The sequence below is a fragment of the Pseudophryne corroboree genome, chromosome 5, assembly GCF_028390025.1.
Source record: "Pseudophryne corroboree isolate aPseCor3 chromosome 5, aPseCor3.hap2, whole genome shotgun sequence".
NCBI lineage: Eukaryota > Metazoa > Chordata > Amphibia > Anura > Myobatrachidae > Pseudophryne > Pseudophryne corroboree.
This window is the reverse complement of record NC_086448.1, coordinates 635,491,709-635,507,844: the sequence shown is the minus strand read 5'-3', so window position 1 is coordinate 635,507,844 and position 16,136 is coordinate 635,491,709. Positions and strand designations below refer to the sequence as shown.

The window sequence follows — 16,136 nt, the reverse complement described above, 5'->3', positions numbered from 1 at the left end:
TAACCCTAACCCTCCCTGCTGGTACCTAACTCTAACCCTACCTTCCCCGGTACCTATCCATACCCTTCCCATTCATGCACCCTAACCCCCCTTCTAATGGCTAAACTTAACACACACATCCCCGCTGCAGGATGCCATCGTGTCCGCTAAAAGTATGTGCGGGATTTTGATGCCGGGATCCTGAGCTAATTTGGGATTTTGATGACGGGATCCCAAGCTCCTTCGGGATTTTGATGCTGGCATTATGCCGCCATTTGGGAGTCCAGTGTCAGTGTTTTGGCTGCCGGGATTCCGTGCGGCGGCATTTTAACTACATCCTGCAGATTGTATATGTTTACACTTATTGTATTATGCACACTGCACTTTACAGTGTTTCTTACTCTCTGAGCAGCCGGATGTGAGTCTAACAATTATTAGATATGTATAGTGAGGAGGCGCAATGGCGCTGGAACGCACTAAGGAATGTAACACCGGAAGTGTGGGTGAGCATGCACATTACGGTGGAACTCTCAGGTGGAACGCATGACGTTCCCATAGGATATAGGAAGTGCTGGTGAGCATGTGCAGTGCAATGGAATGCATGCACGGACCCCGGCTGCCAGGTGTATGATTTTATTTTATTGAGATGGCTTAAGTGGTGTTCTGTGGGTAAGTTGTTGTTTTACTGACTTCTGATGCACGGCTGATTAACATTCTGGTGTATGTCTCTAGTGGCCCAAGAGGGACCAAGGTTGACGAACTAATCTAAGTATAAAGATGAGATGGCATTGATTTGCATATTGGTATTATGCATTTGCCATGATAATTATTGGATCTCAGAAGCTTGCAGTTTCTTTTACTGAGTGGTGATAAAGACAAGTTGATAAATTAAATATGTAATTTTGTGTAAAGTAACTTTTGGAGAGCGCCCTCTTCATTGAATCTGTTCTGTGGCTGCATTTGGACTGTGTTGGCATTTTTAAGTGAGCATCTTGAAGGATGTAAATGAAGGAGGAGTTCATCTTTTTTTGACATACCTGTGTATGTATGTATGTATGTATGTATGTATGTATGTATGTATGTATGTATATATATATGTATATGTATGTATGTATATATATATATATATATATATATATATATATATATATATATATATATATATATATATATATATATATATATATATATATACACATATACACATATACATACACACACACACATATACACACACACATACATACAGGTTGAGTATCCCTTATCCAAAATGCTTTGGACCAGAGGTATTTTGGATATCGGATTTTTCCGTATTTTGGAATAATTAGATACCATAAAGAGATATCATGGTGATGGGACCTAAATCTAAGCACAGAATGCATTTATGTTACATATACACCATATACACACAGCCTGAAGGTAATTTTATCCAATATCTTTTATAACTTTGTGCATTAAACAAAGTGTGTCTACATTCACACAATTCATTTATGTTTCATATACACCTTATACACACAGCCTGAAGGTCATTTAATACAATATTATTAATAACTTTGTGTATTAAACAAAGTTTGTGTACATTGAGCCATCAGAAAACAATGATTCCACTATCTCACTCAAAAAAGTCTGTATTTCGGAATATTTGGATACTCAACATATATATATATATATATATATATATATATATATATATATATATATATATATATAGATTCCTGCGTTGATCTTATGACCATTGGGGTTCCATACTGAATCCATACAGGCTACAGCATATACAGGCTAGGAGGGGGGGGGGGGGGGGGGGACACTAATACACATACAGACTAGGAGGGCAGGTGGGGCACACTGATGCATTTACAGACTAGGAGAGGAGGGGGCACACTGATGGATATACAGGCTAGGAGGGGAGGGGGCACACTAATGCATATACTTCTAAGGACACACTCCTTTTCAGTGGTCTTCCCCCCTTTTTTGGCACGCGCTACAGTACTCCCATTTCATTTCCCATATCCCCACTTAAATATTCCCATTTCGACGAGCACTGTTAAGTGGTTGAAGGTAGGCACTAGGTATGACCTCCATGTCACACCCATGGCACAGGCCACACCCCCTATTTAGACCACCGCCACTGTAGCACTTGTCACACCTCCTGTCGAGGCACACAATAGGCCCTTCATAAATTTCAGCTCCAGGCCCATGTGGACCTTAATCTGGCACTGCACACACCACAGTCACATGTACAATGCAAAAATTATGGCAAGCAATAAAACTGTACTGGACTAGCAATACTACGTAATACTAAGTAAAGCTATACAGAGTAATAGATATAACAATGCACAGTAAAGACTGGATGTATATCACAGGGTACTTGTACTACATAACCCTGAAGTAATGCACCGTTTCTTAACTAACACTGTCAACAGACACGTAGAATACTTAAGTGTCCTGTAAAATGCACAGCGGTGATAATGCAGGCGGCTTTACAGAGGAGGCTTTGCCCCAACAGTCCCAGGATCAGCTCAGCATGTGAAGATGGCGCCCAAACGCTGACGCGGGAACATTTAATCTAAATGGCACCCGGGGGCTGGGGGAGGGGCTACAGGTCAGAGCCTTATCCCCTTGCTGGATTTCACCACCAGGTACTGTGGGACATATGAAAATGGTTTTTAGTAAAAACTACCTGTGCCCCTGCCCTGGTGGTCTAGTGGGGTCCCTGTACTGACACAGTGTCCACGCCAGCACGCGCGGCCCGCCTCCTAATGGCCGCGCCAGATCGCGATTTCCAGCGGGTCCCGCCTGGGGGACCCTCTTACCTCCTCCCTAAATGCGGCCAAGCGATCCCGGAGAGCTGCGGCTGGTGTGTGTGCCTGAAATAGAGAACCGGAGCCTCCACTGTAAGTACCCGGCAAACAGGCACACGGGAGTATACGGCGCCGCTTGGGGAGGTGAGGGAGCTGCAGCAGGAGATGTCAGAATGACATCTAGCACGGACACTGCCTCTGCTGCAGCCCTGGAAGTCTTCAATCTTCACTTTTAAAAGATCTTTTCCGGGCTGCGCCTGTTAGCTGCCTGCACTGCAGGCACCAACATACAAACTGAGCTCCTGTGCACGGAGGCGGGGTTATAGAGGAGGTGGCGCTGAGCATCTTGGGAACAGTCAAAGCTTTAGCCTGTTGGTGCCTCGGATCAAGATCCTACTCTACACCCCGATGTTATCTCTGTGGATCCCAGTGTACGCCGCTGCAGAAAATAAACTCCTCCATGGGCGGCGACAATGCGTTTGCACGGTTGCTAAAAGTAGCTAGTGAGTGATCAACTCGGAATGAGGGTTATATCTGCCCCCCCCCCCCCCCTGCAGTGCAAATGCTTTTGCCCAACTGCTAACAAATTTGCTGCCGCGATCAACTCTGAATTACCCCGGCTCAAGAGAGTGGGATACAGGGAGACTTCACCCCGCTTCCAGGATCGATCAATCAATACCTTAGTGAACTCAGAGTGGATCCAGATGCTATTAGTGTACACAACCACCCCGTGAACCTACAGTGAACACAGACGCCCAAGTGAACACTGACGCACCAGTCACACAGCTGCCTATACTGCAACTGGGTCCTTTTAGATACACAACGTCTGAGACGGAAGCGTGAACTCCGTTCATGGCGTGAAACTCGGAGGAAACTGGTCATGAACTGGGGGGAGGGGAAACCAAGGGAGCGTCTTACTCCCCACTGCTGACATCAACCCTAGGGATCGCGGCCTCATACTACCCCTGGAGCCTATGATCCCTGAGGCCTAGTGCTGGAGCACCCGAGGTGGCAGCCGCGTCAGTGACTGTTCGGTAGTCTCCATCCCGAAACAGTGTGTCTGTATCTCGCGTTTCCCCTACTAAGCGGAACCGATACCTTACCTTCTCCCCATGCTCCGGCCACAGTCTGGTAACGTCTGCTGGACTTGCTAATACATCCTACACAGCACTGTACACATGGGTAAGCGTTGTCACAACCCGGCGGGGAGTTGTTGGAGCGACTCTTTCTAAGGTACGTATAAGACGCTTTTTAGAAAGGTCGCTCAAAAAACATAGGAAGACTATAAAAATCAAATGAAAAACCAGCAGCCCATTGACCATGGTCTGACTCCTGCCACACCAAACAAAAAACTGAATTGCCTGAGCCAGGAGGCGGGGGATATAGGGACGGGCCCGTTGCATTCTGGGAGGCCGAAAGCTTTGTTCGTTTGGTGCCAATCTGCTGTCGCTACCTCATATCCTAATGTAATTCTGTGGATAACCTGTGGACCCTGCAGGAGAAAGTGCTTGCTGCCCCATAGTGCTGTGAGCAATTTTGTGCAAATTCAGGCAGAAATCAGTGCGTGTTCAGGTGCCATTACCGGCACTGAAACGCCACAGCAACAACAAATCGCACCTTTTACAAACAATAGGATTGACCCCTTAAAGAATTACTTTATTAAGCATTTTACCCTTCACATAACTTCAACACCTGACCATCAATCAGGTTCCTAAAGACTGTGGCCACCTTACATACAAAACAAAACAAAGAAAACAAAGAAGTGTAAACTAAGAAACTACAGATGTGTGAACATACACCTATACTGCGCCAAATAGCCATGGACTTTGTTACTTACTGATGCCAAAACACTAATCATATGTACCTACAGTAGTACACTATAAGCAAACTAAGGTGTAACTTTACTAAAGCTTCTGAAACAGAGAACTGGTGATGTTGCCCACAGCAACCAATCAAATGCTCTATCATTTCTCTATCGCCTTTTAGAAAATGATAAACAGCATCTGATTGGTTGCTATGGGCAACATCACCAATTCTGTTTCAGAAGTTTTAGTAAATTTAACCCTAAGGGGTATATTCAATTAGCAGTGATAACGGACTTTTCACGTGAAAAGTCCGGTTTTCGGGTGAAAAAACTGACTTTTCACGTGAAACGCAATTACAGCCTATTCAATTTTCCGTGAAAACTTATCGGTGATCATTTTTTCACTAATTTCACTTCACCTACTCTGAAGCAGGTGAAAAGTTGGGAAAAGTCACTATTTTAAGGTAAAAATGTTTGGATATTGTCCAGAACTCCTGGGACACCCCCCTTAATGACTAATTAGGCACGTTGAAGTTTTTAATTATTTTTAATTGACCAATATCGACATGTCATTTTTGGGGTGAAAAAGTTCAAAGTGATGGAAATTGGGGTTCAAGGTATGGGACAGGTATATTGGGGTGCTTTATGAGTGGGACAGGTGTTTTTAGGCTTGCAGATGGGAGTAATCGGTCTGTTTCCACTTTTTTTTAAAGTACCCTAAAATGACCCAAATATATACTTATACCCATTTTCATGTACCCCAAATTTAATGAGAGCATTTATTTTGCTCAAAAAAAATTGCTTTCTATCATTTTTTTGCATTTTAAAAAAAATGCATATAACAGCCATTTCACACAATTTAAGTCCCCAAAAACTCTCTAATGTGATCTCTAACACACTTCTCTTCTGTTTTCCTATGTTAGTTTAGCATTTTTTGGGGTACAGGCTGATTTCCCCATTTTCACCTGCACTTTTCACTGCAAGAATTTTCACGTGAAACCCGTTTGGAATTGAATAGGTCGAAAAACGGAGCGAAAAATTGTCGCGAATTTGCGGATAATTGAATACCCTAGTAAGACTTAATATTGAAGAAAATCTAGGCTAAAAAGACAAAAGACATGTCTGATATGAGCGACTCACGCCATGCATCATTATGCTTAGTCAGTGCCAGGCAGCTCACACCATATGGCGCAAAAAGGATTGCTGTATGAGAACCAGTTTCCTTGGCTCATTATTATTATACTCACAATCCTAGTGGGGCAGATGTATTAACCTGGAGAAGGCATAAGGAAGTGATAAACCAGTGATAAGCACAAGGTGATAAAGGCACCAGCCAATCAGCTCCTGTCAATTTACATATTGGAGCTGATTGGCTGGTGTGTTTATCACCTTGCACTTAACACTGGTTTATTACTTCCTTATGCCTTCTTCAGGTTAATACATCTGCCCCAATATTTGTGTGCATTTACATTCCTGGAGAAAAACAGTTGAGCGCCACCTTATCCCACAGTATTTTCATCTTTTTCCTTCATTATAGAATTTGTACACATTTGAGCACTGCTCTGTTTGGGGCTATGCTGGTCATGTATGTGATTAAAACCACACATACATACCAATATGCTTGAGAGTGTAGCATGTCAGAATGTAAGCTAACTTTGGTTAGAGGGAGGGAAGGGGTAGAGCAGGACGGACAAGCTTACAGAGTGGGGTGTACAGACTGAGATGTCACTTTATCAGTGTATAATAATCAAGGTTGCTGTTAGATCATGAATGGAGTGTATGGTGTTAATGTTGCCGTAGCTACAGATCAGAGTCTAGATCATGCACATCAGAACCACAACTGTATAAGAGTCTAAAGAACCAGTGCTGAATGAATGTTAAAGGAAATTAAAAAGTATAAAATAAATCTAAAAGTGCTACAGCACCCATCCCTCACCCACTATTTTACAATTTCCAAAACAGAGTAAATTATTTTTACGTTCATCTGTATTTTATTTGTCTAGCCAATTTAAATATATTATGATCTTTTACTTGTTAGGTGCCATAACTGTACACAGCGCCGCACAAGAGCAAAACCTAAACACAAAGCATAAATACAATGCACAACAGTGATGCAAATCAGAAATGCAAATATTGCAGTAAAACCATGAACAGTGATAAGTACAGGGAAAGGGTAGCTTGTTGTATCTACAGTCAGCAGGAAAGAAGCCCCACACTGCCTATTATATCCATCGTATAGGTGAACAGTGTCAAAGTTGCTGAAGGGGAGAAGGAGACAAAAGACATGGAGCACTGGTGGTAAGGATAACGCAAGGGGAAAGGGCCCTGCCCGAGAACTTACATTCTACAAGGATGGGGGAAACAGTTGGAGGTTGAACTAGGTGGGAAGGCATGTACAACACACACAGTACAATCGCCTATTTGGAGTGAAGGTTCAATAAAGTCTTCACCCCTTTTAAAGTGTGATGTGATAGTGCTGTCAAGGCCTTAAATTGTAAAACTTTGCTTCATATTATAAAAGCACTGGCTTCTCAATATAATTACATTAATACAAGATAAAAAATGATTTAAACTGCACTGGTGATCTTCTGGCAACACTACAATGGCTGTCATTGCATTAAAAAGAACAATGTAGAATTGTGTGTTCACTTCAATGGAAAGAATTGATCTACACAATTCGTTTCTCAAGCAAATTGCAAAAACTGAAAACATGCTCCCTCTAGTGCTCAAACCTAGTACTACTATATAACCCATGTTAACACCACATTAGACATGCTGTAAAGCAGGACTCAATATCTTCAGAAACTTAAGAAGTTAGGATCAAATATTAGGAGGAAGCAATTTTCTAAAATAGAATATATTACCAGCTTAATAAAGTTTGTAAGGCTAAGGATAAGCAGAGTAAGTTTATTACACAAAATACTAAAACAGCAGATCATAATCATACTTTGCAAAGACGGTTAAATGTAAGCACTATTACATAAGCCTATGTCCCCTTTATACACCATGTACGAGCTTGAGCAGCCACACCTTGTCCAGAAACAATCAGAATTTGTTCTAAACATGCAGAGATTACGAGCCTAATTCAGAGTTGATCGCAGCAGCAAATTTGTTAGCAGTTGGGCAAAACCATGTGCACTGCAGGGGGGGGGGGGCAGATGTAACGTGCAGAGAGAGTTAGATTTGGGTTGGGTGTGTTCAAACTGAAATCTAAATTGAAGTGTAAAAATAGGATTTTGGTACTTACCAGGTAAATCCTTTTCTTTGAATCCATAGGGGGCACTGGAGTACTCTTGGGATATGGACGGCTTCCGCAAGAACAAGGCACTGAATAAATAAATTTAGAACTCTCCTCCCCTCCATATCCCAGAGTACCTCAGTGTTTTTTACTGAGCCAAACAGGAGATATAGAGAGGTTGACAATGGAGAAGTACATATAACATAACGTACAACAATAAAGTTGACACATAACGTGACTGACAACTAAACAGTTGGCACTATAACCGATAGAACTTGAAACTTTGAACCAGTCGGTGAGAATGTGTTACCATAAGATCCCCTGAACTTACCACAAACCAGGTAAAACTGCTCTGGGTGGGCGTCCAGTGCCCCCTATGGATTCAAAGAAAAGGATTTACCTGGTAAGTACCAAAATCCTATTTTCTTTTTCATCCACTAGGGGTCACTGGAGTACTCTTGGGACCTACCAAAGCTTCCCCCGTGGGCGGTAGAGCAGTTTGGCACCTGTAACACTAGGCGGCCAAAGCTAGATGCTGATGCCGCAAACGTATCAAACTTGTAAAAGCGCACAAACGTGTGCACTGATGACCACGTAGCCACACGGCAAAGCTGCGTCGTAGAAGCCCCACGACCAGCTGCCCACGAAGTTCCCACAGAACGTGTGGAATGAGCTGTTACTGATGTAGGCGGCTGTAACCTAGCATGAAGGTAAGCCTGACGAATGGTCAGTTTAATCCATCTGGATAAGGTCTGCTTAGAAGCTGGCCAACCCATCTTGGCAGCATCATAGAGAACAAACAACGTATCCGTCTTACGAACTGTAGAGGTTCGGGATACATAAACGCGTAATGCGCGTACCACATCCAAGGTTCCAGAATTTCCTGTCAACACAGGAACTACTATTGGTTGATTGATGTGAAAAGATGACACTACCTTTGGTAAGAAAGCGGGATTCGTCCGAAGTTCCGCTCTGTCATCATGAAACACCAAATACGGTGGCTTGCATGACAAGGCCCCCAAATCTGAAACACGCCTTGCCGAAGCGAAGGCTAGTAGAAAAACTGTTTTCCAAGTGAGAAACTTAATATCCACTTGTTGTAAGGGTTCAAAATATGAGGACTGTAAGAAATCTAAAACCAGATTCAAGTCCCATGGCGCTGTAGGTGGAATGAATGGAGGCTGTACTCTGAGGACACCTTGCAGAAAAGTGTGTACCGATGGCAATAGAGCCAATCGTCTTTGAAAGTAAATTGACAACGCAGATACCTGCACCTTTAGTGTAGATAAACGCAGTCCTCCATCTAACCCCGTCTGTAGAAATAACAAAAGACGGGATAACTTGAAAGATGATGTCGGAAACTTCCGAGCTTCACACCAACCTATGTAGGTACGCCAAATTCTGTAATAATGAGCTGCCGTTACCGGCTTCCTAGCTCGTAACATGGTTGGTATAACCGAATCTGGAATGCCCTCTTTTCTTAAGAGGGCGGTCTCAACAGCCACCCCGTCAAACGCAGCCGCGCTAAAATCGTGGTAAAGGAACGGACCCTGTTGTAACAGGACCGGACGTAGTGGGAGCGGCCAAGGATCGTCTGCGAGAAGTCCGCGGAGATCCGAGAACCAAGCTCTCCGAGGCCAATGAGGCGCCACTAGTATGACCGTGGCGGACTCTCTTTTGATCCGTTTTAGCAACAGAGGGAGCAGCGGAAACGGTGGAAACAGGTACACGAGGCTGTACGGCCACGCGATGGTGAGAGCATCCACCGCCACTGCCTTTGGATCTTGCGTTCTGGACACATACTGGGGAGTTTGGTGATTGTGGCGAGATACCATCAGGTCCACTTGAGGGTAACCCCACCTCTGGACCAACATGTGAAACACTTCTGGATTTAATGCCCATTCTCCTGGATGAAAATCCCGCCGGCTGAGATAATCCGCCTTCCAGTTGTCCACTCCCGGAATGAACACTGCCGACAATATCACTTGGTGATGCTCGGCCCAATTGAGGATTTGAGCTACTTCCCGTATTGCCATGCGGCTTCTCGTTCCTCCTTGTTTGTTGATGTATGCGACCGCCGTCGCATTGTCTGACTGCACCTGGACAGTCTGAGACCAAAGCATGTTTACTGCTTGTCGTAGCGCATTGTAAATTGCCCGGAGTTCCAGGACATTTATAAGCAGCAATCTTTCGTGATCCGCCCAGAGACCCTGGAGCTGACAATTTTGAATTACAGCTCCCCAACCTCTGAGACTCGCGTCCATCGTTAGAACCGTTTCCCTGCAGTTAGATTGGGTACTTTGAGCCACCAGAGTAGAGACACTCTTGCCCGTGGCGACAACCTCACCTTGTGGTGAATCTGCAGATGCAAGCCCGACCACTGTGCGAGCACATCCAGTTGAAAAGGACGTGAGTGAAATCTCCCGAACTGAAGCGCTTCGAAAGCAGCCACCATTGTGCCTAAGAGGCGAATGCACAAATGTACCGAGACTGTGTGTGGCTTGAGCACTAATTGTACCAGATGACGAATGACCTGTGCTTTCTGTTCTGGTAGGTAAATTCTTTGATTTACCGTATCGAGAATCATACCTAGGAATTGAAGTCGTTGAGACGGAATCAGATGTGATTTCTTGAAGTTGACAATCCAACCGTGCTGAACAAATACATTGTACGTCAGCAACGCATGTTGGAGGAGCATCTGTTGAGACGGAGCTTTGATTAGCAAATCGTCCAAGTACGGAACTATTATCACTCCCAGGGATCTGAGATGAGCTATCATCACAGACATCACCTTGGTGAATACCCGAGGCGCTGACGAGAGGCCAAACGGTAGAGCCTGAAACTGGTAATGGTTCTGCCGTATTGCAAACCGCAAGAACCTCTGATGAGGTGGCCAAATCGGAATGTGTAAGTACGCATCCTTGAGATCCAGCGCAATCATGAATTCCTGTGGCTCTAAACCTGCAATTACTGACCGCAGAGATTCCATCTTGAATCTGTAGTAAGTGACGTACTGATTGAGGCCCTTTAAGTTCAATATTGGCCTGACCGAGCCATCCGGCTTTGGTACCACAAACAGACTGGAATAATAACCCTGACCTTGTTGATGTACAGGGACCGGAATCAAAACTGCTGAATCCAGCAGAGACTGAATGGCAATTTGCAGAACCGTCCTCTTGTCTTCCGACACAGGCAGTCCAGTCTTGAAAAACCGCAGTGGCGGGAGACAGTCGAACTCTATTTTGTAACCTTTTAACACTAAATTGCAGATCCACCCATCTGTGGACGTCTGGAGCCACGCCAACTGGAACGTCTGAATGCGTGCTCCCACAATTGGAGATCCGAGATGGGCTGGGAGCCCGTCATGCCACTGGCTTGTCGATGACCTTAGCGTCCTGACGACTGGTGTTGGTTTGTTGGAAACCACGTCCTCGACCTCGTCTACCAGGCGTGGCTGTTCCTCTGCCACGCCCGCGAAAGGACTGAGGTCTAAAGGATTTGAACGCAGGACCAGAGTATCTCCGTCTAGGTACCGTTGGAGACAATGGTAAGAAAACAGACTTTCCTCCCGTGGCCTCAGAAATCCATTTGTCCAATTCAGGACCAAACAACTTCTCGCCACCGTAAGGTAACGCCTCTATACCTCTTTTGACCTCCGCCTCCGCTTGCCAAGAACGCAGCCAGCGAGCTCGTCGTGCTGTAACTAGCGACGATGAAAGGCGAGAAGTGAGCTGACAGACGTCAGTAGAAGCTGTGCATAGATAATCAGCAACTTCCCAGATTTGATCAGAGAGAAGTATAAGGTGATCGTCACGTAGGGCAGACTTGAGTTCCGTTATACATACCATTAGCGCTTTAGTTACCCAAATGCCAACCAACCCAGGTCTAAGCAACACTCCTGCTGCTATATACATGGACTTTAGCATAGCTTCTATTTTACGGTCCGAAGGGTCTTTAAGCGTAGTAGCAGTTGGTACTGGTATGGTTAATTTCTTTGTAAGTTTAGACACAGACGAATCCACCAATGGCGGATTCTCCCATGTAGCTGTCACAGACTCTGGAAACGGGTAACTAGACTTAAATCTGCGAGGTATAGAAAACAGTTTATCCGGATTCTTTCGTGTTTCTAGTAACATCTTATTAAGAGATTCTGAAACAGGAAAATACATTGGAGTTCTCTGTCGTTTAGTAAAGACGACTTCATCATTTGTCAGAGGCTCCTCAGTTTCTGTAAACTTCAGAGACTGACGCACCTCTCTGATGAGATGATCAATGCCCGGGCTGTCAAAATCGTCACTATCTGACTGCTGGTCTACTTCGCCCTCCTCACCCTCATCTTGCGCAATGAGGTCTGGCATAGAATTGTCAGAATGCAACATAGCATCAACTGGTAAATCATAAGACAAATGAAATTTATCCCTTCTACCCAAAGTGGACTTGGACTTTTGGAAAGGCTGAGACCCCTCCGGTAGTTCTAGCGGTCTCACCCTAGACTCAGATCTTGCCGCTTCCCGCTCTTGTCGAGCGTCGGCCAATTCTGATTGCAATCCAGCCAGGACATCTGCTAGCATAGCCCATGGAGGGTCCGGGGATGAAACCGGCTTTGAAACCGGTGCCGAACTTGTATTCGTAGCTGCATCCCCAAAACATACTGTACATGTGGTAGATCCATCCGGTAACACACTCTTACAGACATGGCAGTGAAACGGCTTTTTTGTTTTTGCTGGTGCCTTACTCATTATGCAGACAGACAACACAAAATACAAAGACAGACAACTTGCACGACTCCGTAAAATAGTACTAAGGTGTCTCTCTATATATATATATCTATATATATCTATATATATATATATATATATATATATATATATATATATATATATATATATATATATATATATATATCTGGCCAAGTCCAGTGCACGCCAATCTATATGAAATCTGATCCCAAATTCCCACTAACACCCTGTCCGGAGGAGTAGAGACGTAGTTCAGGAACGTTCCCGAATCACAACAGGAAAGAAACAGGAAGCATGGTTAAAATGCCCCCCCCCCCATGCTTACAGTATAAAACAAAGCTATACCTGTTTGCAAACAAATATAACCAGTGAATAATCCTGTTAACAAAGACTTAATAGCCTATCTATCTAATAACCCATTCAGCGTTCTGCTGCTGCTATGGGCACACTTCTCCCCCCTTGTGTGTGTGCTTCTCCCCCCCCCCCCCCATGCTCCGTGTATCGCTGTCTATTACACGGAGCCGGGGCTTACATGCGGGGAGCTGAGGTAAAGGGAGCTGTGGAGCGGGAGCCGGGGAGCACGCCGCATAGAGCCGTGGAGCGGCGACTATGTGGTGAATGCGGCCGGCGCGGCTCTGTGAGCGGCGGGAAGCAGCACATAGCGGCGGTGACCAGGTAGCGGCGGCAGGTGCTCACAAAGCGGCGGTGACCTGCGGCGGTGTCCTGGAAGCGGCGGCGGCTCGGCGCTTCACAACAGTGTCCCCACACAGCGGGGCGGCAGCGTGAGCTGACCGCCCCGTCCCCAACATACCTGGACGCCTATGGTGAGGGGCTATGACGGGGCTTCTTCTGTAAGCTCCGTCCAGCCTTTCCTGCAGGTAGGCCTGCACGTGGTTGTGAGGGAGCTCTTTTTAGAGAGGCCCGACACGCCACAGCTGCTTGTAGCAGCTTCCACTATCCCAGACCCACGCCTATTGGAAGGGGGGAAGGAATGTGGAAAATGTTGTAAAAAAGAAAAAATCAAAAATAAAGCTAAAAATAAAAATTCAAAAATAGTGTGGATAAATTCCACACAAGCCTTGTTGCTACTATGAGCACAGAAAAAACACTGAGGTACTCTGGGATATGGAGGGGAGGAGAGTTCTAAATTTAATTATTCAGTGCCTTGTTCCTGCGGAATCCGTCCATATCCCAAGAGTACTCCAGTGACCCCTAGTGGATGAAAAAGAAAATAAAGCAGCCACTATTTACCTTGCACATAAACAAAATAACCCACCCAAATCTAACTCTCTCTGCAAATGTTATATATGCCCCACCTGCAGTGCAACATGGTTTTTCCCAACTGCTAACAAATTTGCTGCTGTGATCAACTCTGAATTACCCCCTACATGCGCTGCATTTCATACTGATGCGCTGCTACTGTCATAAGAAACACTCTGATCTGTAGATACCCAAGTGGGACTCTGGAAGCAAGAATGTAATAAGTTCAGCTTAAATCCGACTGGGACACATTTGTTGCTTGCAACAGCTTACACTTACAAAGACGGGCCAGAAAATGGAGTATGCGTGCAAGTTTGCCCAAAGTACAGTAAAGGCGGGTTCATGCAAACCACAGAAAATATGCCCCTGTCAGGAGGTGTATGTACTGCGGGTGCAAAATAAACATGAATGATGCTAATGAGGGGCAGACACTTCTGATTCTTAACCCTAGGAAAGTGTGGTAGCCTCCAAAAGTGTATATCTGAGTTGATCGCTGCATCAAATTTGTTAGCAATTGGGCAAAACCATATGCACTGCAGGGGGGACAGATATAACATTTGCAGAGAGAGTTAGATTTGGGTGGGTTATATTGTTTCTGTGCAGGGTAAATACTGGCTGCTTTATTTTTACACTGCAATTTAGATTGCAGATTGAACACACCACACCCAAATCTAACGCTCTCTGCACGTGTTATATCTGCCTCCCCTGCAGTGCACATGGTTTTGCCCAACTGCTAACAAAGTTCCTGCTGCGATCAACCCAGAATTAGGCCCATAGGGTTTTAAATGAAGTATGTATGTATGTATGTATGTATGTATGTATGTATGTATGTATGTGTATATATAGAGTACTACATTATGTACAGTATATTTTAGTGTATTTTGTATAAAGTGTGCAATGGAGCTGTTGCATTTACTATCAACACTAGTAAGCCACATCTCCTGCCAGGTGTATATACTACGATTCTCATCTGGTGTATACCTGGAACATGTTACCTCTGCATACCTGTATACATTGCTCTGCAACCTGCAAAACATGTACCTTTGTGGCATCATTTTACTCTCACCCTTTTGGTGCAAAACTTGACCAATGTTGCACAATGCACTCTATATCCAAAAACAGCCCATGATTTAATAGTAAGGGTGAAATAAATCCGAAAGTGGTGCTGGACCCTGCTGCAACTCTTCATATGTAAATGTTGTACCTAACCAACACGTGAAACAGTATGCAATGCCTCAAATGAGGGACTGTAGCTGCACACACAGTAAAACGCTGTCTCAGCTGTTTATGAAATGGGAATGGGGAACAATGCAATGGGAAAGGGGAACATTCAAGTAATATAGAAAAGTCAGTGTATTATGGAGGAGAACCACACTCATTGCCTAAAGCAATTTAAAAGATTGCAGGTCAAGTAGATAGATTTGCTTTACAGTTAAATAACAATTACCTCAAGTGACTCCTTCAAGTCTCCTACAGGTACCAGATCTTCGTCTTCATCGTCACTGAGCTGGTCTTGAGAACAGTAGTGGGTGCTGTAAGCAGAATGTTCCTCAATGGCAGACAGCCACTCCTAAAAGTTAAATATTGTTGCAAGAAAACAAAGATATTTTCAGTATAAAGAATAAGGACAATGACGAAGAATAAATCTCAACCATTTATACTAAATGTGTTTATTTGGGAAATATTTCTATTACTGGCTGTTACAAGCAGCATACCTCCCTTGTGTGCTTCTAACACTGGCTGTTACAAGCAGCATACCTCCCTTGTGTGCTTCTAACACTGGCTGTTACAAGCAGCATACCTCCCTTGTGTGCTTCTAACAGTGGCTGTTACAAGCAGCATACCTCCCTTGTGTGCTTCTAACACTGGCTGATAAAAGCAGCATACCTCCATTGTGTGCTTCTAACATTGGCTGTTACAAGCAGCATACCTCCCTTGTGTGCTTCTAACACTGGCTGTTACAAGCAGCATACCTCCCTTGTGTGCTTCTAACATTGGCTGTTACAAGCAGCATACCTCCCTTGTGTGCTTCTAACACTGGCTGATAAAAACAGCATACCTCCCTTGTGTGCTTCTAACATTGGCTGTTACAAGCAGCATACCTCCCTTGTGTGCTTCTAACACTGGCTGTTACAAGCAGCATACCTCCCTTGTGTGCTTCTAACACTGGCTGATAAAAGCAGCATACCTCCATTGTGTGCTTCTAACACTGGCTGATAAAAGCAGCATACCTCCATTGTGTGCTTCTAACACTGGCTGTTACAAGCAGCATACCTCCCTTGTGTGCTTCTAACACTGGCTGATAAAAGCAGCAT

General features: G+C 44.5%; 1 protein-coding gene across 2 annotated transcripts in view; it reads right to left on the bottom strand.

The window, feature by feature from the left end:
* OSBPL1A (oxysterol binding protein like 1A) overlaps positions 1–16,136 on the bottom strand; it is a 537,997-nt gene that overhangs the window by 369,297 nt on the left and 152,564 nt on the right. For both annotated transcript variants that reach the window (XM_063923609.1, XM_063923608.1), the window contains one exon: positions 15,269–15,391. In XM_063923609.1, the coding sequence (XP_063779679.1) occupies positions 15,269–15,391 (123 nt within the window). The remainder of the gene's footprint in view (positions 1–15,268; positions 15,392–16,136) is intronic.